Consider the following 25,231-nt stretch of genomic DNA (forward strand, 5'->3'; position numbering starts at 1 on the left):
GCCTGCAGAGCTCCGTCCGGTGGGCCCCTGCCCTCTCTCCAGCGTCAGCTCCCGCGTCTCTCCCAGACCCCATCGGGCTCCGGGCGTGCTGACCGCCTTCTGCTCCCAGAGGAGCGCGCTTCTGCCTCACCCACTCACTCAGCGGACAGCCAAGGCGGCCGCGTGGTTGGACGGGAGAGGGGGGAGGCCGTGGGAGTGGCCGTGTGGTCCTGCAGGCCCCGGCAGTGCGAGCAAGGCGGCTGGCCGTGTCTCTGAGGAAGGTGGGGAGCCAGCGCGGGGTTTCGGTCGGAAGGCGGGCGTGCTTGGCTCGCCGCCGTTCAGAGAAAGCACCCCGTCTGCTGCGCTGAGGAAAGACTGCAGAGGGCGAGGCCAGCAACGGGGGGCCCGGGGGACAGGCCGCGGCAAAAGTCCAGGCAGGTGCTGGCGTGGACCGGGGCGGTCGCAGCAAGAGGAACATACAGATACAGTTTTAAATACGTTTTAGTGGGTGACGGTCAAGTGGTCGAGATTTCTGTCCAGCCAGAATAGGGAGCGATGAGAGAGAGAGAGAGGTCAAGGATTACTCCGAAGTAAACCTTCAGGCCCCGTGGGGGATAAGCGGTTACTTGGAGCCATTCGGTGTGGGTCTAAAGGGCCCGCAAACCTGTGCGAGTCGGTCCCTGGCCTCAGATCTGTGATTTGCGGGAGACGTTCACCCAGATCACCGCGGCAGCACCCAGGGGCGCTGGGTGCCCTCTGGGGCCGTCGGGAAAGGCCTCCGGGAGGAGGTGATGTTTGAAGCGGTCCTTTGGAGCTCGGGGCCGAGGGCGTTATAAGGAAGAGTAGAAACAATAGTACTAAAAGCTTAGAGACGGGGAAGTGTCTGTTTGAATGAGGAAGAGAACCGAGGAGGGTGGCCGTCCCTGTGACTCACTCTCGTTGCTGGGCTGTCGGTTCAGGGCACTGAGAGGGGAACAGTTCAGTCCCTGTGGCTCTAGCTCAGGACCGCGGCGAGCCAGTCAGGGTCAGCCAGCCGTGGTTCTGCTTCTCGAGTACTGACTGATCTCTGATTCTGTAAGGCTTCTCAGTTTTGGGTTTGGTTTTACATATTTCGATACAACGGTGAAAACTGGACTTGGGTTTCATGACTTCATGCTTTGGGGAAAGTAAGAACCTTATATTGATTACTTCCAATATTCAAAACACGTTACGACATTTAATCATGGGTTGGAGCGATACGTGTTCTCGTTGCTCCAAGGGATGCTTCTTTGTATGTTCTTTTGACTCTAAGACTTTCAACGGGGTCCAGTTCATTAGTCTTAATCAGTTAAAACCATTTTCAGAAAATGGGAAGCCAAGAGCTTGTAGCACCGAACTCCAGAAGTAAACACACAGTTCTTCGTCTTCACAGACACGTGCTAGGAGTTCCGGAGAAGAGACCGTGTGTGCTGACGCCATGCCTCTCTGTTTCTAGGAAATGGAGCTGTTCTTCCCCTCCAGCGGGGTCTGCGGGCCGGCGAGCACGGCCAAGTTCACCAACTGCACCTGCTGCGTCGTCAAGCCCCACGCCATCAGCGAAGGTGAGCGCCCTGTCGGGCACGACGCGTGCGACTCATTTTATGCGTCAGAACCTCTTGGGTCAACGTCTGTTTTCTTGGTGTGTTTTGTATGTAGACATTGCAGTGTAACTGTGATACTGCATTTACCGTTTTCAAAGGCACACGAAGGTGACATCAGGAGGGCCGAATCTGTCCAAATCGACATTTACCTCTATCTTTGCGTCTGTGCGTTTTTGGAAGGTGCTCCTCGGGTTGCCAATCTCAGCCATGCTCCCCCTGCGCAGGCCTGGGCTCCTGCCCTCGCAGCCCCGCCTCCTGTCCTCCCAGCCACGTGGCCGTGGTTCGCTGCGCTCACTCAGGCAGCGCTGCCGACGCACAGCCCGGCGCAGCGTGTGCCGTGTCTGCAGTCCGCCCCTTCTGGGCAAGCCGGGGAAACTTCCTTCCGCCCTCAGTGTCCGCAGCAAAGTTTGTTAGCTAATACATGTGTGATAGTAAATATATATGCACGTATGTGTACGACAGCTAGATAGATAGTTGCGTGTGTGTGTGTGTGTGAATGTATACTGAGAGTCTGCAAGGTTTTCATATTTCTTTCTTTGACTATTTTAGTCTGTTGCATGTATTTTTGTCAGCTATCCCAGATAGCTGGGAGTGAGACAGGGTATAGTTTAAAACTCATCCTTAAAACATTAGAATATACTAAATCATGCGCATAATTGAATGGATTAAACATTCTTTTCTAAGTATTAAAGTAATTCAGGCATACAGTGGAAACAGCAGAAATGAAGCAAGCAATGAAAGTTACCTGTTTTTCATCATCCCGAGGTAGTCGTTTGAATATTTTGGTATTTCCTGTAGATTATTTCATTCTGCACGTGTGTGCATGTGCATGTAACAGACACACACGGATGTAGTTGTTCACATGGTCAAGATGCGGGACTCCAGACTGTGGGTGTAACTTAATTTGGGGAGCATGTTTGGCTGCTCTTATTCTTCATGAATATTCGAGTAGTTGTACACTGTGTGACTGTACAGATGTAACATAATAGTTGGATACTTAGAAAGTTACAAGTTGTTTGATGTTAAAAAGAAAGCTTTGAAGAATATTTTTATACTCCATAATATTTGACACTATTTCCTATCCTTTCCTCTGGCTAGTTACCTAGTAGTAGAACTATTGGTTGAAAGGAAAAGCTCTTGTTGCATAATTAATACTCCTTTAATTATTTAGGAAGTACTTGAATATCTTTTCGATCTTTGGGACCATAATTACAAGAAAACAATATGCACGATGGGTAACAAACATTTATGGAGAACTCGCCGCTGTGTGCCAGGCAGTGGACCGAGTGCCTGTACATTACCTCTCTTACTCTCAGCGCTCGTGCCAGACAGGTGGAGGTTACTTACACACACATACGCTCACGCACACGCACACACACACACACACACACACACACACTAGACAGATACACACGTTTTCATCTGACGAGACAAGCTCTTGTTAAAGGCCTCAGCTGGATAAAAAGCTTAAGTTTGGCATCTTATTACATTCACTGTGATCTTAACTGATTTAATTTTTTCCAAGAAAAAATGCGCTGCATGGAGATAGACGAAAAACCCAGAATACTAGATACGGACCTTAGTAATTGCAGAGACAAGTATCCGAGTCTGTTTAGAATGATCGTATAGGTGAAAGGTGATCTCAGGGTGACTGATTGCACATTGACACAGGTTTGACTCACTTCTAGAGCTATTCTTTAAAGATAACTAGATTTTACGTATTTATATTTGATATATAACATTGGAGGCAAATGAATTAAAGTAAAAGAAATCTTTGTAAAATTTAATCAGATGGCAGAATAAACTTTGTCATTTGAAGGCTTTTTTTTTTCTTTTATTTCTAAACCTCTGGTTTAGGGACACTGTAAGACCATTCTGAAGCATGTAATTAACCCATGAGCTTGGCGGTAACCCGTGGCCACAATAGAACGTAGTTTGACGTCTCACAGTGAATTGATTACTCGAGCCCCTCAGCCCCTCTCAGTGGCTGGTTAGTGCTCATCCTGTTCTGTGACGGCCCCCTCCTGGCACGTCCCGCTTCCCCTGCGGTCCAGCGCGGGCGCGAGTGAGCACAAGTGAGCACGAGACCGCAGGAGACATTGCCGGTGAGAGAGCAGCCGGAAGGGGACCGGGCCATGGGACCACCAGCTGCCCGGAGGAGGCCGGGGGCACAAAATCCTGGTCATGGCTCATCACCATCACCGTCAGCAGAGCACAGCCTGGGGGAGCGGCAGCAGGCTTGACGAGGGAGGGGTCGCAGGCAGATTTCATGGGGTTTCGGGTAGGCCCTGAGAGTCGGCAGGTGGGCCTGCCGGTGCGGTGAGCTGATTGAAACTGGGCGAGGTTCCTGATGCCCGAGTTCAGGGTCAGCGGGGACGGCGAGGCAGGGGTCTCAGCCAAGTCTTGTGAGGGCACCGCTGTCTGGGCAGTGAGCTGCGGATCCAGTGGAGGGAACGTGGTGAGAAGGGCGTTGTCTGAGCGGTCTGCTGTGGGGTGAGTGCGCTTTGGGGCGTTCCTGACACGCGCAGTGAAGCTATTTACCGATTCTCAGCCTTGCCTCTGTGCCCGAGAGCTTCTTGGCACAAGTAACAAAGTCACGTGGATGGAGCCGCCTCAGTTCTTAGTCCCGGGGCTCATCTGTGATGGGCGCAGTGGCCCTCGCCTCGCTTCCGAGAGCACGCGAGAGGGTTCAGAGCGGGGGGGGGGGGGGGGGGGGGGGTGGAGAGAGCCCTGGGGCAGGCTGGGCGCGTGCGGTCTTGTTGGACGTGTGGACTGAAACTCGGGGTCCGGCACAAGCCACGCCCCTTTGTTGTTACAAAATCTTTTATTACCAAGTCATAAGCATGTCCTTCTGCCACACAACTCTCACACGCAAGTGCACCATATGACACTGTAGGTGAAATGTTCACGTTAAGACTGTCCGTTATTACACCCGGTGTACCACCCTGCCGACCACACTCAGGCGGGCCTGGCCCCTGGCAGGCCCTGCACACTCTGTCATTTGGGGACTCGGTTTGAGAAGGGAAGGGAACCGAGGGGACTGTCTGTGTTCTTGTTCCTCTTTTAATTTCGAGACTGTGCCGTGTGTCCGTTTTGAGGGCCCCGGTGTTCTTTGTGTCGTTAGTCCAGCTCCACTGACAAGCGCGTCTCACCCTGAGAGCAGGCTGCACGGGCGCGAGTTCTGGCCCCGCTGCCCACCCACCCACCAGCCGTGGGGCGTGGGCGCAGGTGAGTGAGCTGGTCCCTTCCTGCCTTGTTTCCTCGTCTGGGACACGACAGCAAGGGGACACCTTCCTCCCGGGGTCACTGTGAGGGTTAAGTCTATCGAGGGTGATGGCGGAGTGACTGCACGGTCAACGAAACACAGGGACCGAAGTCCTGTGCCCGGTCCCCAGTCCCCAGTGCCCGGCTAAGGGCTGTAGGTGCTGGACATGATTGTTACTGTGGTTGCGCTGCTTCAGCTATTACCTTGACTACCAGCACTTCATTGTCTTTCAATTTTTAAATACAGTTGAATGGCTCCTTAGTAACAAAGCAATAGCTTAAAATGCCAGCAGAACCCAGTATTCGCATCTGTCATCCGCAGAAAGAAAGGAACTCCCTGTCATTGGTTAAGGAACAAAGCACCCACATTGCTTTCCTCGGCTACAGCCGGGGTCCAGTGGAGGTCCACGGAGCGGGGTGTCGCCTGCCCCGTGGGCACTCGGCGGCCGTCCTCCGTTACCTGCCCCGCCTGCCCCTCAGGTGGGCCCTGGGCAGGAGGAGGCAGCCAGATCTGGGAGAGCGGCCTCTGCCCTCCTCGTGGCCCCAAAGGTCCGCCTTCTTAAGTGTTGGAGGGCGGGAGTGTGGTCCAGCATTTCTCCTTGTAGCAGATTCCTGCATAAACAGTTTGACGGCATCGCTCATAACGCTGTCCTTTCTGAAACTGAGCTTCTTCCTCAGGAAAACGAATCAAGATGGTTAAAAGTTTCCTCTTGGCTTTTAAACTTAGATATTCTGTTACTCTCTAAAATTGCGTAGAAAATTCTTATAAAAGAAAATTGTATTCTGCATCTCAGCATTGTGTTTTGGTTGTAAAAATTTTTTTTTCATGGAGTCTGTTTGAAAGCCATGGTAGATTGTATTTTTGAAGAGACGTATAATAGAGACAGTTTGGGGCTGTCTGTTTGCATCTCATTGATTAAGAGGCACATTACTTAACGCTCGTCTCTCGTTTGGAGCAGCAAGAGTAAGGAGCTACAGGACAGGAAATGGAAATCGTGGGCTTCTCAGGTGGCGTTAGCCTTCCTCGTGGCTGGGGCGTGGCCCTTGCCCTGCTGTCCTCAGACCCCGCTCGCTGGCTGTCATAGTTCTCAAGCGTCAGTGTGCCAGTGTGCGTCCCGGGGACCTGGCCCCGCCTGCAGAGCGTCTGAGTCCGTCCATGAGCTGCGTCTCCAGCGAGTGCCCAGGCCGTGCTGGGGCTGCCCGGGCAGGGCCCACAGCCCGAGGACGAGGGCAACCGGACAGCAGAGCGCCCCGCGCAGGACCGGGCTGGGGTGGCGTCCCAGGGCCAGCTTCCAGCCGGCGGGGAGCAGGGGTGAGATCACGTCTGTTCTGAAGCCCGTCCCGGAAGGGCAGCGTAGGTCCCGTCGGCTGGGGGAACCAGAGCCGTTCACACCGTGAGAAGAAACAGGGTCCGTGACACCAGAGGCTGCCGTTCGTGGGTGACCGTGACTTTGCACGGCTGGAATAAACAAAAATCAAGGTGCCTACTAAAGAAAAATTGCACCCTGGCTGGCATAGCTCAGTGGATTGAGCGCGGGCTGGGAACCACAGTGTCCCAGGTTCGATTCCCAGCCAGGGTACATTCCTGGGTTGCAGGCCAGAACCCCCAGCAACCGCACATTGATGTTTCTCTCTCTCTTTCTCTCTCTCTCTATCTCCCTCCCTTCCCTCTCTAAAAATAAATAAATAAAATCTAAAAAGAAAAAAAAATTGCAACACACCAGCTTTGAGAATCTCTTCCTTTATATGTTTTTTCTTTAAAAAGCAAAAATAATTTTAAGAAAGGGAAAAGATTTATTTTCTTTGTTTTGCTGATGTTGGAGGTCACGGATCTACGGTTTTGAATTACTTTTTCAGTCTTCTTTTATTTCTGTGTTTGCTTATAAAACCAGCAGACCTCCACGGATGGGTTCTAACACGCAGAGCACTTACGTAATTACACTCATGAAACCCCAGAGACGTCAGGTCTGCTTCTGGTGGGACTTGGCTTGCGCTGCCCTCCGCTGGCCTCCTGTAAGATCCGACGGTCTCACCCTCCCAGGGCCCCGCGCTGCGGGAACTCACCACTTCCCCTGATTGTGTGGAGCCCGGTTCTCTGTGACAAGCCGGCAGTGACTTGGGACTTCTGACAACCTGTGCACCTGACATTACAGAATGTTCCGTCTCTGGCCGGTCTACCCCACCCTCTACTTTGTTTCTGTTTCTGGTGGACTGCCTTTGTTTTCAGATTGTGATCTGATTTCCACCGCCCTAGCTGCTCTTGGCTTCCTGGGCTCTGCTGAGCCCGTCCTCCTCTTCCCAGTGAGGAGGAGGTTCTCGCCTGCACTCCCCCCCCCCCCGGGGGTCCGGATCCTGGGGGCCTCCTCTGCCGCCCTGCGCGGCGTGGGGGCTGCCTCCACTGTTTGCTGCTCACGTAACGACGTCACGGTGAACGTTGATATATGGGGCTACCGTGTGGGCTCACCGGTAAAGCTGTGTTGGTTACTCGTAATTGCCTTTTGAGGGATTTATGGAAGCTATGCCTGTGAGGATGTCGGTAAGGAAGGAGGCAGGTTTCAGGTCCCGGGGGGCAGCGTACGTGCAGGATCAGAGGTGCCCCTGGACGAACCGGGGCTGTCTGCTGTCAGCCTGCCTGCTCGCCGCTGGGATGGATTCTGTGGTCAGCCGATGGGTGAGCCAGAGATCCTGGAGACCTCCGTTGAACGGTTCTGCTGACTCCAGAACCCTCGTCGGCAGGTGGTTCGGTGTGATTGGACAACGGTTTGCTCACTAGAAGGCAGAAAAGCGCAGGCCTCTGCAGCCGACCTCATGATCTGTGGGCTTACCTCCCCACCTGTAAAATCACTGGATGATCATCTGTGGAGTGGAACTGCCCGGGTGCAGACGGCCGTCTGGACGAACCAGCTCGCCCACCCGGTTTTGACGCTTAAGGTTATCGGTTCTGCATTTTGCCAGGATTAGTATTAAATTCCTCCTGTTGAATTTAGCAATGCCTGTGATTTCTTTTGTATTTTGGCGTTGAAAATTAATCTAAACGCCTGTAATCTCTGGCTTTGATTTGCCTTGACATGAACACATTTTAAAGACACCCAGCCCTATTTTTTTTTTTACCTAAAATACCTTGTACTTCTTTTTCACTAGATTTACACTTTAAAAGAAATGCAATTTCTCCAACTTGATTTAAATGGGTGATTAATACTAAACATATCGTCCTCCCATGTATCAGTTGTGTTGCTCCGTGCACTCTGCACTGTATCGGGGGAAACTTCCGTGCAGGTTCTCACCAAACAGGGCACACACAAGGCTTCTCGGCTGACACTTTTCCGTTTCTCGGCCTCGTTTCTCGCCGCCCCTGTCTGGCACCTGTGTGGTGGAGCGCGGCCTCCAGGCCACTGCTGCTTCTCCAGAGCTGCCTTGTCTCACTGCTTTGCCCACCAAAGCGCTCTTCTCACGGGCTCCGGTTTCTGTGAGCGGGGCTTTGTTTCCAACTGTTTGTGTCTGACTCCCGCAAGGAGTGAGTGTAGCATCCACAGTAAAGGAGACTCTCGTCTGTTCGTTTGTTTCACTCTGTTTTAGTGTCTCCGGCGGACGGACGAGGCTGGGTTCCTGGGCCGTGCGGCTGCATTCGGGCGTTCGGGTCCCTCCCTGTGCAGGTGTTAGAGATGTTACGACGACTCCAGGACACACCTCACTTAACGTTAGGATGACTTATTTCCACAGGGACTATTTTTTGACATGGAGACTTGGGGGGAAATTACAACTACTCATTTTTAACATTGAATTTATTCAGTTTAACATTGAAACGGTCGTGATTGCTGTAGCTAAGTCGGGAAATGGGTAGATTGATTCCTCCTACTTGTTTTTGAAGTTGGTTTGGGTTTTTTTTTTTGAAATTTGTTTTTTTAGAAATTGGCTTGGAATTGTTTTAGACATTCTAGTTACTTTCCATATAATTTTAAAATAATCTCATCTATATCCACAAAATATCATGCGAAGGTTTTGACAGGCATTATGCTAGCCACATCGTCCGCTTCAGGAGGACTGACACCCTTACCTCGCTGAGTCCTCCAGGCCGTGCGCGCCGTCCGACTCTCCGTCCGTCCGTCCGGGACTTCTCACCGCCGCCCTCCTGTAGTCTTCACACCCAGGTCCCAGGAGTGTGTCGTCAGGTTTACACCTGGCGGTGTTTTCTCTTTGGGTGATGGTAGGTGGTGGTGTGGTTTCAGCTTCAGTGCTCACACATGCATCGCTCATATGCGGGTGTGCGGTTGATTTTTAGATGTCGACCTTGTATTCTGCAGCTCACTGAAGTCAGTTGTTACTTCCAGAATGCTTGTGCAGTTTCTAAGGATCTTCCGCATAGACCATCATGCCGTACGCACATAGAGATGGTTACATTTCTTCCTTTCTGATCTGCGCGCCTATTCTTTTCCGTGTCTTCTCCTGCCCCGCCCCTCCTTCTGCCCTGACTGCCCTGGCTTTGGCTTCCGGCACCAAATGGAAGGAGAGCACGACAGTGGGCAGTTTGCCTCCCAGCATCAGGCACAATGTTGGCTGTAATCATCATCATCATCATCATCATCATTATTATTGGTAGATGGCCTTTGTGAAGGTCAGGAAGTTCTCTTCTATTCCTTTAAATATTTTAGATGTGTTTTGATCATGAACAAGTGTTGAATTTTCCCAAATTGTTTCTGCATCGGGGCTATTTTGATTTATCTTAGCCTTTTCATGTAGCAGGTTATACTGACTGATTTTTTTAAAGCAATGAACCAGGTTCGCACCCCTGGAAATGCACCTCACTTTGTCAGGGTGTGTGGTTCTTGTCATATTTTGCTGAAATCCATTTGCTAATATTCTGTTAAGGATTTTTGCCTCTGTATTCATGAGGATTATTTATTTGTATTTTTACTTTTTGTATTAGAGTAATACCAGTAATAGTAATACTAGTTTCATAAAATTAATTGGAATTGGAATTATCTTACCTATGTAAGTTTATATCCACCTTTTCTAACATTGTAGTTTGATTTTTTCTGTGCAATTAATTTTTTAAAACAAAATTTCGAAGTCTGAATAACAGCTGTAAGAATGTTCTCCTTTTTATCTAAACTTTTCTTATTTCATGAGAATTTGTTTAATTTTTATGATTTTGTGGTTAGCATTTTCCTATATAAATCATTGCAAACATTTACCCTTAGAATAATTCAAGAAATGGCATTGTTATGTGAAATGATGGGAACGTCCATAGTTTTTGATGAACCCCCGGACCCCGGGAGAGAGGGGGCTCCAGGAACCGCTCGCAGCCTGTGGGCGTGGCGGGACCACTTCAGCGAGTCTCCACCCCCTGGCGCCCTGGCACGCTGGTGCAGGGTTTCCCTTTGGAGGAAAGATGCGCCTCGTGTTGACGGGGCTGTGATGTTACTCTGCCCTCACTTGGTTACAAGTGCATCATTTGAGAAACGGGCCTGCATTTGTTGTCATCCCTCCGCCGGCTGCAGCAAGGACAGCCGTGCTTGGCTGCAGCTGCAGCTGCAGCAGCGCTAAATAAAAAGGCGCACGCGGGCACTGACACCTACCGGGGTGTTAGGTGAGCGTCCGATGACCCGGAAAATGGTGTGTGTGTGTGTGTGTGTGTGTGAGGCAGAGAGAATTTTAGTCGACTTAAAAAATAGAGAGACTTAGAATGTTTTTACAGAAAGTGAACAGCACCTCAGAATCAGTCCCTGACTTGCGGAGTCATAGACCCCGAGACCCAATCCCTCGCGCCACTCTCCAGGGTCTCCATCCGGCTGGGTTACGTGTCTCCTCCTTTTCAGCTTTTTTTTTCTTTTTTGACTTCTTATTTCTGTGAGAACATGCTCGCTTTCCCCCAGATTTGTGTGGAGTTTGTGCCTCCCTCTTCCATTATAGTTTGATGATTTCTCCTTCAAACTCTTCCTTTGCATTTTTTTGTATTTAGTACTTTGGAATTTAGTTTTTTTGTGATATTAATTTTAATTGTTTGATTTTCATGCTCTCTACGTCGCTGAACCTCAGAGCCCTATAGGCAAAATGGTATCTTAAATGTTTCTTGACCTGCAGGATCATCATTGGAATTCCTGAAGCACTTTAACCAAAGTAAATCAAATGACAGCATAACGCTCAATATTAGGGATGTAGTTTTGCTTGCAGAAGTATATTATCTCTCCATAGAGAGAGAAGCGAAGCAAAGCAAGGTAAGTGGATGTAGCGAACTGGTGTTGCTAAGCAACCGGAAGGCCTTGGGAGCGGTGTGTCTCTCACCCACTCGTTCTGCGTTCTCAGGGCTGCTGGGGAAGATCCTGATGGCCATCCGGGATGCCGGCTTCGAGGTCTCGGCCATGCAGATGGTGCGTAGGGCGCGGTGGGTCGCGACCTGCGGGGAGGTTCTTCCGCACGGGCTTTAAAAATGCTTGACGTTGCATGTTCTCTGCTCACTCAGTGCATCAAAATACACACACACACACACACACACACACACACACAAATGCAGTTACTGAACTTGAAAGTCTTACAATCAAAAAATGTTTTTGAAATTATTTGACCCATGTAGTCTTTCACTGAGGGAACTAATATTCAAATAGTACGCCCAATTTAAGCTTATAGGGTAGGTTTATGAGATTCTTGGAACTTTGCTTGCAAATATGGGCTAATACAATATATTTAGTTTTTACAAATGAAAAATAGAATTAAGCTAGCCTGGTTGGTATGGCTTAGTGGACCGAGCACCAGCCTGCAAACCAAAGGGTTGCTGTTTGATTCCCAGTTGGGGCACATGCCTAGGTTACAGGCCAGGTCCCCAGTAGGGGGCGTGTGAGAGGCAACCAACCGATGTTTGTCTTCCTCCCTACCATCCCCTCCCTCTAAAAATAAATAAATAGAAAGACAGGAGAATTAAACTAAGTGGTTATAAGGCATTTTCTGTCGCCTAGATTTGTGACTAAGAAGAGAATCGCTTCAGCCTTTTCCCTGACCGGGGCCTTTTTCTGGCTCCCGGGTTCTCCCTCCAGCACCCTCTTTGGAGTTCCGACACTTCAGCCGACGTGGGTGAATCGCCCCGCGCGGTCCTCGGGAAGCGCCCGTTGAAGAAACAGCACCCACTTCTGTGGGGCTCGTGCCTTTGCGCCCCACTTACGGGGCGTGTGACAGGAAGTCGGGCGCCAATCGGCAGAGGAGTCAGATGCCTGATGCGGGCTTTCCAGTGCTCTAGGGCCGGCAAGCTCGTGCTGTCAGGGCAGCGCAGTGCCCACTTTAGGGCTAGGGACTTCCTCGCCCATTTAACCCGACCCTCTTCTTCTGAGAAGGGGTGTCTGACTTTTTCTGGAGGCTCAGGGTCGCCTAAGAGCCCAGGTCAGGTGCTGAGCGGAGTTCCGCCTGCTTCGTGTCCCAGAGTGGTGCGAAGGCCCATGGGCCAGAAACGGTCAGCATTTGGGGAGATTTGCAGAGTCTTCAGGTGAAACTCGGAGACAGATGAGAACGCTGATATTTGAGGAATCTTACCTGGGACTGGAAAGAAACTGTGAGACGAGACTTGCTGAAAGTGGCAGCTTGGCAACGGTCCTAAGCCTGCTGGGAAAAACATCACGGTGGAAACTTTAGCTGTAGACATTCATCTGGGTCCGGCTAGATTAACCTACGGCCTAGCTCAGCCATTGGTCACGGCAGGTGCTCAGGGGCAACAAGCATAATTTTGAAAAAGATTCATTGAACCTGTGGGGGAGGCATGGCGATTTAGTGACAGTCACGGTCCTTGATTTTGGGGGGGTCAGAAAGATCTATTTCTGGATCGAGGGTCAGCTGCTTTCTGGGTGTGGGACCTTGGCCAAATTTCAAGCAGTCTTATCTGCAGCGTTATCAGCCAAGCCATGAGAGGGCCATTGTTTGCTTCAGTAGATCCAATGAAACACCCCTACCTAGTGGAAGAATTCCCATTACAAGGATGGCGGCATTTCCAATGCAAATTACTAGGCACTTAAGGGGTTGTATTTTCTGTCCCTGCTTTGTTACGTTAGTAATGCAGGTTGTGTGAACACAGGATGAGAAAACTGGAATCAAACAAAACCCCCTCCCTGTGTAGTCATGTTGCTTATGAAAAGTAAATCCTCCTAATTGGAATTCTTGTCCGAGTGGGCAGAAGTTTCTCCATGATTGTCAGTCCAGGCAACCACAGGCAGTGCGTTGGGTGGAATGGAAAATCAAATTGGAAATTCTTTTGCATTCTTTTGCACAAATTGGAGGCGATTTTGAAAACACTTAAGGTCTCAGTTTTTGAGACATTGGAACCTAGTGAACTCTTCCTTGTAACTTAGTTTGAATCTGGCTTGGACTGGAATGAGTCTTCCTAGGCTCATCGTGTAAGCCTGTCTTACCACTCTTCCCGAAGAGTCGCGGGAGCTCCAGGGGGCGCGTGGAGGAGCTGTGCCGTGAGCCAGACGAGCGAGGAACACTTTTCTGAGTGCTTGGGAGAGCAGGGGGTCATGGTCCGCCCTCTCGACAAATCTGAAGCACTTCTCCTTCGTGACGTTTCCTTCCCGTGCCACTGCCTCATCAGCGAGCGAACAGCACGCGCTGGGTGTGCCTTTGTCGTGGTACTGGGGACGGGCCCTTATCCCGGGAGAGGCGCACAGTGAGAGCAGACTGAGACGGAGGAGCACAGGCTGGTCGAGGTCCCCGACCCTCTGCGTCTCGGCCTCCTCTGTGACCTCGGCCGTGACACTGCTGAGCGGCTGGCCGGCTCATGAGAGGCCGCCGGTGCAGGACCAAGGACAGGGCTCCATACATTAAATGCTCTGTCATTGTTACACATTTTCGTGATGGGTGAGCTAATCTTTGACAACACTTTCTTCTTCGAAGAGTATGTAGTAATTTATGCAAGGTGTACTTTTTAAAAAAGGTTTTATTTTATTTCTTTTTAGAGAGAAAGGGAAGGAGAAAGAGAGGGAGAGAAACATCAGTGTGTGGTTGCCTCTTGCACGCCCCCTGCTGGGGACCTGCAACCCAGGTTGTGGCCAGGGCGCAAAGTTTATATTTGAAAGTAAAAAAAAATATGTCCAAGAGATCGTAAGTGTTGAGTGCTAAGTGTGACTCATTTCCTGTGCTTGGTTGGCTTTTTGTTTTTAATGCAGTTCAGCATGGACCGCGCTAACGTCGAAGAGTTCTACGAGGTGTACAAAGGGGTGGTGTCTGAGTACAACGTGAGTATCCGGGTCAGGGGGAGCTTTGGCGCTGAGGGCAGTGTGTATGTCTCTCACCTCGGGGACCTCGGCGGCGTCTTTAGTCCTGGAAGTTTTCCTTGAAGCACGCAGGGCTCTGCTCGTTGCCAGCCAATGACCCCCAGTGACCGAGGCATTCTGACCCCTGACAGCCACTGGCTTGGCTTTAAAAATATGATACTGTTTCGTTTCCGAAACAGAAATCCACAGGAATGCAAGGGAAAAAACTTGCTGGGAAGAAACTTACTGGGATATTGACACAGTTTGACACTGTCTGTCGTGCAGACGCCACCTCACGGCTGGGCTCCAGGTCCCGGTTTCAAACCGCAGACTCGTGTTTCTCAAAACCCTGGATGCGTTCCTTTCCCCCCTCTTGTGGAGACTCCAGATGCCAGGTCCACATCCTAACTGGCCAGTGTGTGGCCACAGACCCTTGCTTTCCCTTCTCTGAGCCTCCGTCTGCCCGTCTGCAAAATGGACACAATGCTGTTCCTTAGTCCACGAGAGTGTTATAATAATAGATGAAGGAAAGCAGGCTGACACACTGAGAATACTAAGTAAACTCAGCTATTTTGTTGATATTATGACTGCCACTATTATTATTATTACTATTATTCTGCCCAACACAGTTCTTTGCAGTACAGCTGCTGTTTATCACGTGCAGCCACACTGGCTGCGTCAGCATGCGCAGTCTCATAAAGGTGGTCGTTCCTGTCTCCCGGGGTGACCACGGCCCACTTTTTAAGGAGCGTGTAGTGCTTTTCACGGGGTCCTGTTTTCCACATTTTTTTCTTTGCCTCCGGTGCGGCCCTCTGTGCGTGCGTTCTGAACCCCATTTGGCGTCAGCCCTGACAGAGAAGGCATCAGCACGACCGCGTTGACTCCTGGGTCTCTGGATCACGGGTCTCGGGTCCACGCCTGCTCCTTCCCCTGCTGAGAAGTGGGCTGTTGACATCTAAGTGCGGGCAGTACTTCAGCAGCATGCGGCAGAAAACCAGACTCCGCACAATTATCCATAAAACAATTACTCGTGACCTTTGTGAGACCGCAGAGTGACTTCAGGGGATGCAGCTGGGGGCCTTCATGAGCAGCGTTCTGGGGACATGCCATGACATCCTCTCCCTCGGCTTTTAACTCCTGACATTTCTGTCGGGTACGATGACCAAGGCCAGATCAATACTTCAGTATTGTCTGCAATAAGTAACCTTTATTTCGCTTTGGCACCGTGTGTCCTAAACCCTGCAAAGTCGTTACCATGGCTTCCTCGGCCCCACGTGGTCTGGCCCCACTCAGCTCCTGACGCCCTGGCCCCGGGTGCGCCTCCCCCTCCCCCGAGGAACCTCTGCCTGCAAGTCACCCACGCTGCTGATGCCCCGGACGCTGTCTGAGGGCCGACCGCACAGCTGGGGGGCACGCGCCTTCCCAGCCCTGTGCAGTCCCTGAGTCCTTCCACGCCCGACTCTCGTGGTGCTTTCTCTCGGCCGTGGTTGTACCCCCTGCACATACACAGACTCTCAGCCACGGACTCGAGTGAGCCCCCCCCCCCGCCCCCCGCAGATCCCCGTGGGCCCCTCTCCCACGGCCCCCAGGCCCTGCAGCGTCCCGCCCTGCCGAGTCCGGCCGCACCAGCCTCCACGAGCCTGGCCTCTGTCCCCTGCGCTTCCTCCCCCGCCCCACCATCCGGAAAGCGCCCGTGGGCGGTGAGCCGGGGCGGGCAGTGTGGCTCCCCTCGCTCCATCCCCTCCTCTCGGACCGAGGTCCCCCACTCCCTGTCACCAGGGTCCGAAGACTTGGGTTTCGTGTCGACCGCCTGGCTTCTAGATGTCTAACGGGAGAGAGTAGGCCTGGCCCCTGGTACTGCTCGCTGTGGGACATCGTCACGATTTTCGAACGTGTCCTTGGAAGGAGCACTGTGGGGTTTACGTCCTGAGAAGCGGGTGTCGGACAGCAGCACTGGACAGTCCAGCTGGACTGGTGTCCGACAGGAAGCGGTGCTAGAAGGTCGTTTCCGGGGCTGCACGGGCCCAGGGGGAGAGCGGTGCACCCGGAGGGTGGCCGCCGTGGGCACAGGAGCGGGGAGCACAGACGTTTTCGCAGGAAACATGGACAGCGTTTGGCAACTGCTTGGCATGTGGGGTGCAGGTGGGGAAGGAGTCAGAGGTCACTTGAACATTTGGAGGCTGGTGGAATCGTGGTGCAATTAAAAGAGGAGTAAACCATTATTAAATTATATTAACTTTTAATACTTCGTGTTGCATATTGCAGGAGATGGTGACAGAAATGTATTCCGGCCCTTGCGTAGCAATGGAGATTCAACAAACCAACCCTACAAAGACATTTCGAGAATTCTGTGGACCTGCCGATCCTGTGAGTTATATATGTTTAAACATTAATCAAGTTTGTTTTATTCATTAAATATCTTCATCGGTTTGATAGTGTTACTTTACTCTTTAAAAGAAATAATACAAATATGAACATAATAGACAAAACTTTTTATTCAAAATAGCATTTCGAAATCATTTAGTTTTTTGTGTAGTAAACTCTGGGAAAAAGTGAATTTTTATTAGACTGGGCAGAAGCATTTACTGGGGTGTTTTCTTTTGTTGTTTCTTCTTGCTGAACCGTCTGGGTGAGTAGATGTATCCAGCTCCGTGACAGCAACCGTCTAAGGTATTGGTTATCCTTTGACACGAGGAGGCCGTCACGAAGCTGTCAGCGTGAGGACAGTTGACACGGTGGCCGACTCCAGACCCACCGAGCAGTGGCGCTCGGTGACACTTGGTAATCTCTAGGATACCGTTCGGTCGCCCTGGGCTGTCTCCACGTGGCCATGCAGTGGCGAGGCCCAGAGAGGGGCTGAGAAGCAGGAGTCGCGTTAGAACACCCGAGAGAAATCCCCACGCGGACGTTGCCAGCTGGGCGGGACCGAGAGAGGCGCGGCTGACGTTTAAGTGCCAACTGAAGTCTAAGGGTCCTCCGCCCTGCATTTCACTGTCGCTCGTAAACAGACACGAGAGAAACGCGGCCCCGAGCAGGCTGCAAACAGGACGCTGCTTATAGAGCGAAAGCTGGAACGGGGGGGGGGGGGGGGGGGTCTTGTTGCCGTGCTCACGGCCCTGCTGGGTGGTCGGGCTCGCCGCCCACGGGTGCCAGCGAGCGTGAGGGTTCCGTGTGACTTTCAGTGAGTGCGCGGGTTCGCAGATGTGGCCTCCCGAGTGCTGAGCGGCGACCGAGTCTTCTGCGTCTTCTCCCAGGCTGGAATGGCATTTATACACGACAAATAAGTTTTAAAAAGAATTAGCAGTGCCTGCCTGATAAAATATCCTGGCCAAAGAAAATAATTTATCTTAAGGAGTAGATGGCTGTAAAGGCTTGATGCAGTTAGCTTGAAAAAGCACGAAGAACATACTAGAAAATGCTTGCCTTTCAGAGTAGCTGTTTGTCTTAGATTTCTTTTGCTATGGTGTTAAGTAACATCAAACCCCACAACTTGACAAAGATAATAGCTCGCTCTGCGATTATAAAAGATAAAACAATGTGACCTGAGAAGAGTAACAGAGAGGCAGTTGACATTGAACTGCTGAATAAAACAGTATTTTATTATATTGTTCCGTGACAAGTCAAACAAAGCTTTACTCAGATATAACAGCACCGGTTCAACAGTAATATTTTCCCAGAAAGGTAGGAGACGTAATTCAAGTTTACGAGTAAGATGTTTGGAATTTTATGTATCCTCTTTGGGTAGTACATACATTTTTCAACTACATTAATTTACGATGAAAATATTTCTCTCTTTCTCTCTCTCTCTGTGGTAGTTCCAGTCACTGAGTCTCAGAACTGGGATTCGAACCTGTATATTGTTGTTCCTAAATTCATGCCTCTGATCATCACGGAATACTGTCCTATTACATTTCTGTGTGACCCTGCGCCAGTAATACCGGGGCATAAGGCATGTACAAACCAAATGACTTTCGAAAAGTAGATACAACAGCACTTTTCTCTTTACACAGTTTAAAACTGGACGTTGTGTGACCTTTCTCTGGGTGACTTAGCCGTGCTGACCCCAAAGCCACAGTGTAAACGAGTCTCTGCTTCGTATCGCGTATGTCGTAGTTACTTGTGTTGTGGATGGATTGGCCAGAACCTAAGAAAACCTCACGCCTGTCGGAAGGCCATCCCCAAAAGGACGGGAAACCGCAGGCACTGGCGATGACGTGAGCAAGGGCCCCTCGAGCACTGAGGGTGGGATGGCAGACCAGTGCGGCCGGTTGTTACTTCGCCATGAAAAAGGGGGAAATTGTGCCGCTTGTGACGGCATGGTCGGCGCCGGAGGCCACCGTGCTCAGTCAGGCAGAAAGACAAGTGCCGTGTGACCTCACTGACGTGCGGGGTCCGAAAAGGAAACAAACAAAACCGAACGAGCTGTGGACACAGAGAGTGGATTGGGAGTGTCCAGAGGGAGGGGGGAGGGAGCTGGTGAGTGGGTGAAGACGGTCGAAAGGCACAAACTCTTCGTTATAAAATGCCCAGGTCCCGGGGGTGTCACCGCAGCGGGGTGACTGGTTAATAATACGCTATTGTGTCTTTGAAAGTTGCTAGGAGATTGGATTTGAAAAGCTTTCATCACACACACACACACAAAAATGTAACTGCGTGGCGATGAATGTTAACTAGACTCACCATGGTGATCACTGTATCAAATCACCTGAAACTCACATAACGCCTTATGTCAGTTGTACCTCAGTGTAAAAAAGAGAAGTGAGCACAGCTGGCTTCAGACAAACACAAGATTATCAGTGGAAGGGGGAAGACGAGACACGGAACACGCATTTCTCTCTCCCTCCCTGCCTCTCTCTCTCTCTCTCTCTCTCTCTCTCTCTCACACACACACACACACACACACACACGAGAACGATTACAGCTGGTTTAAACAGTAACTTGGATCTGTGACAATTTCATCAGGCCATGCACTTACAGAGCCAGCACTTATTAACCCTCCAAGGGAGAAGAAGAAAAAAAAAGACTGACTTTTCTGGAGGATCTGGACCCCCCACCGAGAGAGCACCTGAACAGCCGACCGTGAACACGGCTTTCCGCACTCGGCCCCGGTGCGCCGGCCTCGCGGGAGGCAGAGCTGCCGGCGCCAGACTGTTCTCTCTCGCCGGGTGCTCTCCCACCCCCCTCGGGAGCAGAGTTCGGGACGTTCTCTGGGTTGGGCCGTGCACTTCCAGAATGAGGATGTGTGTGTATTGCCGATGTGGGTTATAAGTGTATATGGTTTATATATTTGTTCCAGTGTCACGGAGAATACAGAGAGGTCTCCTTTGTGAACAAAAGTTCCGAGGTTTGCCATGGGTAGGCTTAGGGTTTCCTACAAGTAAGTTGGACCTGAACAGATCCTTGCCCTCCACCTCCATTCCCGTTGGATGGGGCTGATTTCGTTCCGTTCTGCCGAAACGGTCGCCTGCTCTGTGGGCGCGGGCGCCGAGCCCTTGAGGACGGACAGGGGCTCTGCCTGCAGAGCTGGAAGTCTGGTGGGGGTGGGGCAGTGGAGCCGGCGATCCCACGAGTCCGTGTGTGTTTCAGCCACGGCGGGGGCCGGCAGAGCATCTCGTGGCTGGGCCAGAGCTTAGAACTGGCGGCCCGGGGTTGGCAGACGTGCGGGGAGGCCTGGGATTCTCGTCCGTGCTCAGATCCGAGGGACGGGGCAGCCACACGGGCAGCCTCACGGCCGGCGGCGGGGGGGTGGGGGGGGGGTTGGGCGGGAGGAGCCCAGCACGTTCCGGGACTGTGGAGAGGTCCAGACGGGCCTCACTGCCCCGCGCACAGAGGAGGGCGGCCTGCAGGGCGGCGGGAGAGAGGGTTTGGGGCAGGCGGTGAGGGCCGCATCCCTCTACCAGCGAGTGAGACGCGAGTGCGGTGGGGGCTCCGTGGGAGAGTGGACCCGAGGGACTGACGGGACTAGGTTTGTTTCGGAAGACCACGGTGTGGTCTCTTCCGTGCGCAGAACCACATGGACCTGAGGGCGGCGAGTCCGACTGCGGACGCCGAGCCCCGAGCTGACGGCCGTCACTGGGCACGCAGTGGCAGGCAGGTTGATGGATTCTGGAAGCCGAGCGAGCCAGCAGAGCTCGTGACTCGGGTGTGGGCGTGAGCAGCCGCGCGGCTCAGCCACTGCAGATAAACAGATCCGTGGAGGAACAGACTGTTACACCGTGGAAGGAATACAGCGACAGTGATTAAAATACCAAAGCCTCTCTAATTGCAGGCATTGTCCCACTGCTCTTCCTGAGCTGGCGACTTAAACGGTGGGCACAGAGACATTGCTTTTATTCCCAGAACTAGAAGTTAGAAACAGAGAAAAAAAATAATTCAATCTTGAGCTTAAACTGTGTTGCTTAGCACCGGTCAGCTTTCAGGAAGTTCGGCAGCTCGGTCTTCGGCGGGAAGTCCTCGAGCCCTTGAGCGTGTCGTCCTGCTTGTTCTGGGAGAAAGCCGTCGGGCCCCAGCGGGCCCGCCCACGGGTCCTTCGGGGGTCGCCGTCACTTGGGGACTCTCTGAACCCGGGCTTGGTGAGAGCAGAAAGCCGTGTGCCGCCCTCCCTGCTGGCCTCGGCAGGTGCTGTTCCTCGTCAGTGCGGCTCGGGGGGTGAGGGAGTGGGTGGAATTAGTTGATTAGGACCCTGAAACAGATGGTCTCTGAAAAAAACATTCTTTAAAACCTCACTGACTGAGTTGAAATCCAGCTAATACTGTTTTTCCCCCGAGTCTGTAACCCTGCGGGTGGTATCTTTCTGCTGCTCGCCGTCTCCTACAAATGCGGTGCGACCCGTTCAAGGTCATCTTTGGAAGCTGCGTGGGATCGCACCAGGTTGGCCTTCAAACATTCAACCCACCGAGCCACCAGCCAGCCCACCGAGCCACAGAACAGTGACAGGCCGTCCAGGTGCCCCGTCCTCTTAGGTGTGGGCAGTGAGAGGGGGGCGGGACCCACCTTCCCTGAGCCCGAGGGGCTGCGTTCCCGGCGGAAGGGAACCGGTAATCCCAGGGAGGTCCTGTAATTGCTGTGACGAACGTATGTATCAGGTGGGCAAAAAAAAAAAACAAAAACCTACGGTCAAAGAAGATGGGGACACCGAGGGTTAACTCAGGTCCACCCAGTTCCTGTGCCCGGCGCCCTGGGCCTTGCGGGCAGTGCGAGCGCCCCCAGAGAGGGCTTCTGAGGGGGAGTACCTCCCAACTTTGTTGAAGCCAGAAGTAGAGACGGCAGTCGGGGTAAGAAGAGGTTCCCAACCGTGATTCTCGCTGAGCGGCCCGGGCCGTGGGGAGCGTGAGGAGACCGTAAAGACCTCTGAAACGGAGCTTTGACTTTTCAACAAGGGGGGGAAGATGATCCTACATTTCACACCGTTCCCCCGGGTCCCAGCCTGCTCCGGCGGCGGCACACGCCCTCCCGGACCTTCGCATGCTCCCCAGGACCCCTGTGCTCGCTGCCGCTCCTCCGTGTGGGGAGTGAGCGTCTGTCCTGACACTGGGGGCGCTTGCCCTGCCGTCCAGCACAGGGGCTGCTCTCAGGCCATCGGTAACGACGGCGCCAGAGCGATCGTCCGCCGTTAGAGGCGTTCGGAAAAACAGTCCTGTTCTCGTTGGGTGGTTTTCTCTCCCCCCTCCTGGTGCTGAGGGAATGGGGGGGGGCACTTGGTTTGGAGACTCTCCCCCCCTCCCCTTGGGAACAGCCTGGGACCAGCCTAGAGTGGGGATTCCTTCCTGCCCTGGCGCCTGCGGACCCCAGCAGCCGGGGGAGTGGCACTTAGGGGGGAGACCACACGCTGCTCTCACTGACCTCTGGCTGAAGATCAGCATCCCGTGAATGTGAACACTGCTCCTCCAGGTTTTCACACCCCGTTTCAGCTGCAAGGGGCTTAAACTTCGCTCAGGGTCAGTTCTACTTCAAGGGCCTGGGGCAGTCAGTGGCCCAGCTGCTGGCTCTGAACGGAGAGCACCTGGAGCTGGCTTCCGGAACCAGCCCCCCACTTCCACCAGCTCCCCCCGTTTCCGGTGCCTGTGCCCGAGTGGTCCTCACAGAAGGTGTTCCCCTGGAGAGCCCCGTTTCCCTCTCCTGTGTTTCCCATTTTACCCAAAAAATAGTCCTCCCTAGTGATTCCTTCCCCGCCCGTGGCTGCATGAACTGTGTTCCCCCAGGCGACACAGTTTCCTCAAGGTCTCTCCGCGTGATGTTGCACCCTCGTTTCCCTCTCTGTTTGCTCCGGGTTCACGGCGAAGATCACTCGCTGCCCATCAGACGTGCCCATCCCAGTCAGAAGGGGGGGCTCAGGGACGGGCAGCGTTGGAAAGTCCCTGGAGGCTGCAGCAGCCGCAGCGCCAGCCTCGCCTCCCCGTGCACACGCGCTGCCTGGCAGCCCCAGCGGCAGCCCCGCCGCAGCTCCTGGAGGTGGCAGGAGGCTTCGTGCTCCGCTCGGAGGAGAATACTCCCAGGCCTTTGTGAGGCCCTGAGAAGTTGCCGTTTTGGGACATGAAAGGGCCTGCCACCTGACCAGTCGGTCACTAGGTGGAGGCCCCGGGCCCCGGTGCCAGGTTCGGCCCGGGATCAGTTACAGCTGGCGCGGGGAGCGCCGAGCCACGGCGTTCCCGGGAGGCCGTTAGTTAGTAAGACCTTTTATTTATATCTCAGTGAGGCCGTCCTGCCCTGCCAAGGCCAAAGGAAGGGATTTCAGGGGCCCTTAAATGTCACCGTGCAGTCCGGTGCTGCTCTGCCATCGCTGTTTGTTGAGTTTCGGTTGGTGGCAGAAGACAGCAGGACGATTGTCACCGTGCCTCTGGAGTAAGGACAGGCCCGGTCTTTTGAAAGCACTTAAAATGTAACAAAAACATTATCTCACAGTAGTTGATTTTTTATATGGTACTTTAAAAACATCTGTTCTTGCCAGTGGATTTCCTTTCAGCGGTGCCCCCAAAACAGGTTTCCCTGCATTTTAGGCGAAGCCCAAGTGTAATGTGTAACGTAAGGAGTCGAGTTGAGTGCACAGAGGTGGGGCAAGCAGCCGCCCTCCCTCAGAGCAGGCGGCCCATCCAGAATAAACCAGTGCGCTCGCTCTCGCTCTCGCTCCCTCGGGACTCCTCCCGCCCCACCCCACCCCCCGTGGCCTCCAGCTCTGCCCCTGACCGGTGCGCTCTGCCCAGGCTCCCGCACGGGCACTGCTTGGCGGCCCCTCTCCTGACCTCTCCTGACCCCACCCTCCCCTCCGAGCTCAGGTGCGTCAGGCATGCAGACCTGCTGGAGAGTAAACTCACGCGGGGGAGGGCGAGTGTGCCACCCTCCGGTCTGTCTTCTTCTCCACGCTCCGTCCTGAGGACGGCACTCGCTGCCCCCCCCCCCCCCCCGCCCCGGAGCGACTGTGCCTTCCTTCAGGCCCCACACCCACCCGTGGTTGTCTGCACCCGCGGCTGGCGTGTGCCCCTTGCACACAATTCATCCTTCATGACTGGTCCCCCACTCCCCCGTCTAGTCACTGACTCGGGGTCACCCTTTCGGGTGTCTCCAGTGCGGGGAAGACACTCTAGCACAGACCTTCTTCGGCTTCCGTGAACACGGGAACCCCTGGAGTCTTGCTGAATCTCCATGATATTTCCGGGGGGGGGGGATGGGGGGCTGGAATTCTGTGTCTGTGACAAGCTCGGGCGGTGCGGTGCGGCCGGCCTGCAGGCCGCACGTCCGGGGCCACGTCTCCGGCAGACGGCGGCGGCTGTCTCTTCGTGGTGCTGTTGGTCTGGGCAACCCCAACAGCAGCAACAAAACGGGACGAAGGGTGTAAACTGTACTAAATGCCTCGTCTGTCTGCAGTGTGGAAACAGCACTGAGAAGGGAGCACAGATTTAAGTCAATTTCTGTGAACGATGGGAGGCGTGGGGTGTCGTTTCTGTTTTTTCTCGCTTCTCTTTCTGATCAACGGACTTTCGCTTATTCATCTGAGTAGTTGTGAGGCTCGGCGAGGTTCTGTGTGAATGAGTCTACGTTTGGCCCCGCTAGGTTTGGGCTGCAAAGCGTTAGTCCTCAGAGCACGTTTCAGTCTGCCGAGTTACCCCGTCTTTCCCTGACGTCTGCCCTGCTTTGGGACACACCGGGCTTTAAGGAAACTCAGATTCCACGGGTGGGTGTCCCACCTGAGGGACAAGAACCATGCACGCACTCACTGGGAACCCTGTGCAGTCTCCCCTCCCCCTTTGTGATGGAGCTGGAAGGCGGGCCCTTCAGAACGACCGATCAGCAGTGAACCCGAGCTCCCAGGCTCCCGTGGCAGCAGACGCCCGTGCGCCTCGGGACCCAGCACACTGCGATCCCCCTTGTCCCCCCGGGGAGCGACGGCACTGGAGGCCGCCCGGGAGACTGAGCACACTCCTCACTTGGACTGCCACCACCAAAGTGTCATCCCGGTGGGGCTTGTTTTCCGGGTGTTCTGGTGGGAGCTGTCCCCCGTCACCAGCCCCTCCCCATAGCCCCAAGCCTGCCGCCGTCCGGCCCTCGCGGGCAAGGGCGGGGAGCCGGCCCTGCAGGCGTCTCTGTGCTGCAGTGGGGAGACGAGCGTCCTAACCTGGTGGTCACTGTTTTCTTTCTAGTCGCTGAAACAGTTCACGTGTCACCCCCACCCTCACGCCCCCAAAAGGCAAACAAACCGAAAATAAGGAAAATTACGGAGGAGAACCAAGACCCAACAAAACAAACATGTTTCTCTACTCCCCAGAAATGAGCACTGCTAACTGACATTTCGGCCTCAAACCAACATGTTTTTTATGCATCTTATAAAAACGAGATCATGAAATGTTTATTTTTGCAGTATCCCTATTTAACTAAAAATATGTTGTGCTCTTTCTCATGTATTGCATATACTTCTGTAACATGGTTATTAAAAGCTGCACAGTATTCCAGGATATGGGCTGGTTAATTGCTCCTCTGCTGTCGATTTTTTAAAAATTCTGTGTACGAGGACATCGCAGAAACCGGATTTGAACAATACAAGTTCGCACAAGGTTTTTAGTACCATCTGAGAGTAAGTGCCTACAGGCGAAATTGCTGGGTCAGAAGACAAATGAGGTTTATTCATTTATAATCTGTTTTGTCATT

General features: G+C 52.9%; 1 protein-coding gene across 2 annotated transcripts in view; it reads left to right on the forward strand.

The window, feature by feature from the left end:
• Positions 1 to 25,231, forward strand: part of NME7 (NME/NM23 family member 7) — a 79,302-nt gene that overhangs the window by 26,953 nt on the left and 27,118 nt on the right. For both annotated transcript variants that reach the window (XM_028530815.2, XM_036015501.1), the window contains exons 7-10: positions 1,454 to 1,559; positions 11,166 to 11,230; positions 14,006 to 14,074; positions 16,358 to 16,459. In XM_028530815.2, the coding sequence (XP_028386616.1) occupies positions 1,454 to 1,559; positions 11,166 to 11,230; positions 14,006 to 14,074; positions 16,358 to 16,459 (342 nt within the window). The remainder of the gene's footprint in view (positions 1 to 1,453; positions 1,560 to 11,165; positions 11,231 to 14,005; positions 14,075 to 16,357; positions 16,460 to 25,231) is intronic.

This window comes from Phyllostomus discolor, chromosome 14, assembly GCF_004126475.2.
Source record: "Phyllostomus discolor isolate MPI-MPIP mPhyDis1 chromosome 14, mPhyDis1.pri.v3, whole genome shotgun sequence".
Taxonomy (NCBI): domain Eukaryota; kingdom Metazoa; phylum Chordata; class Mammalia; order Chiroptera; family Phyllostomidae; genus Phyllostomus; species Phyllostomus discolor.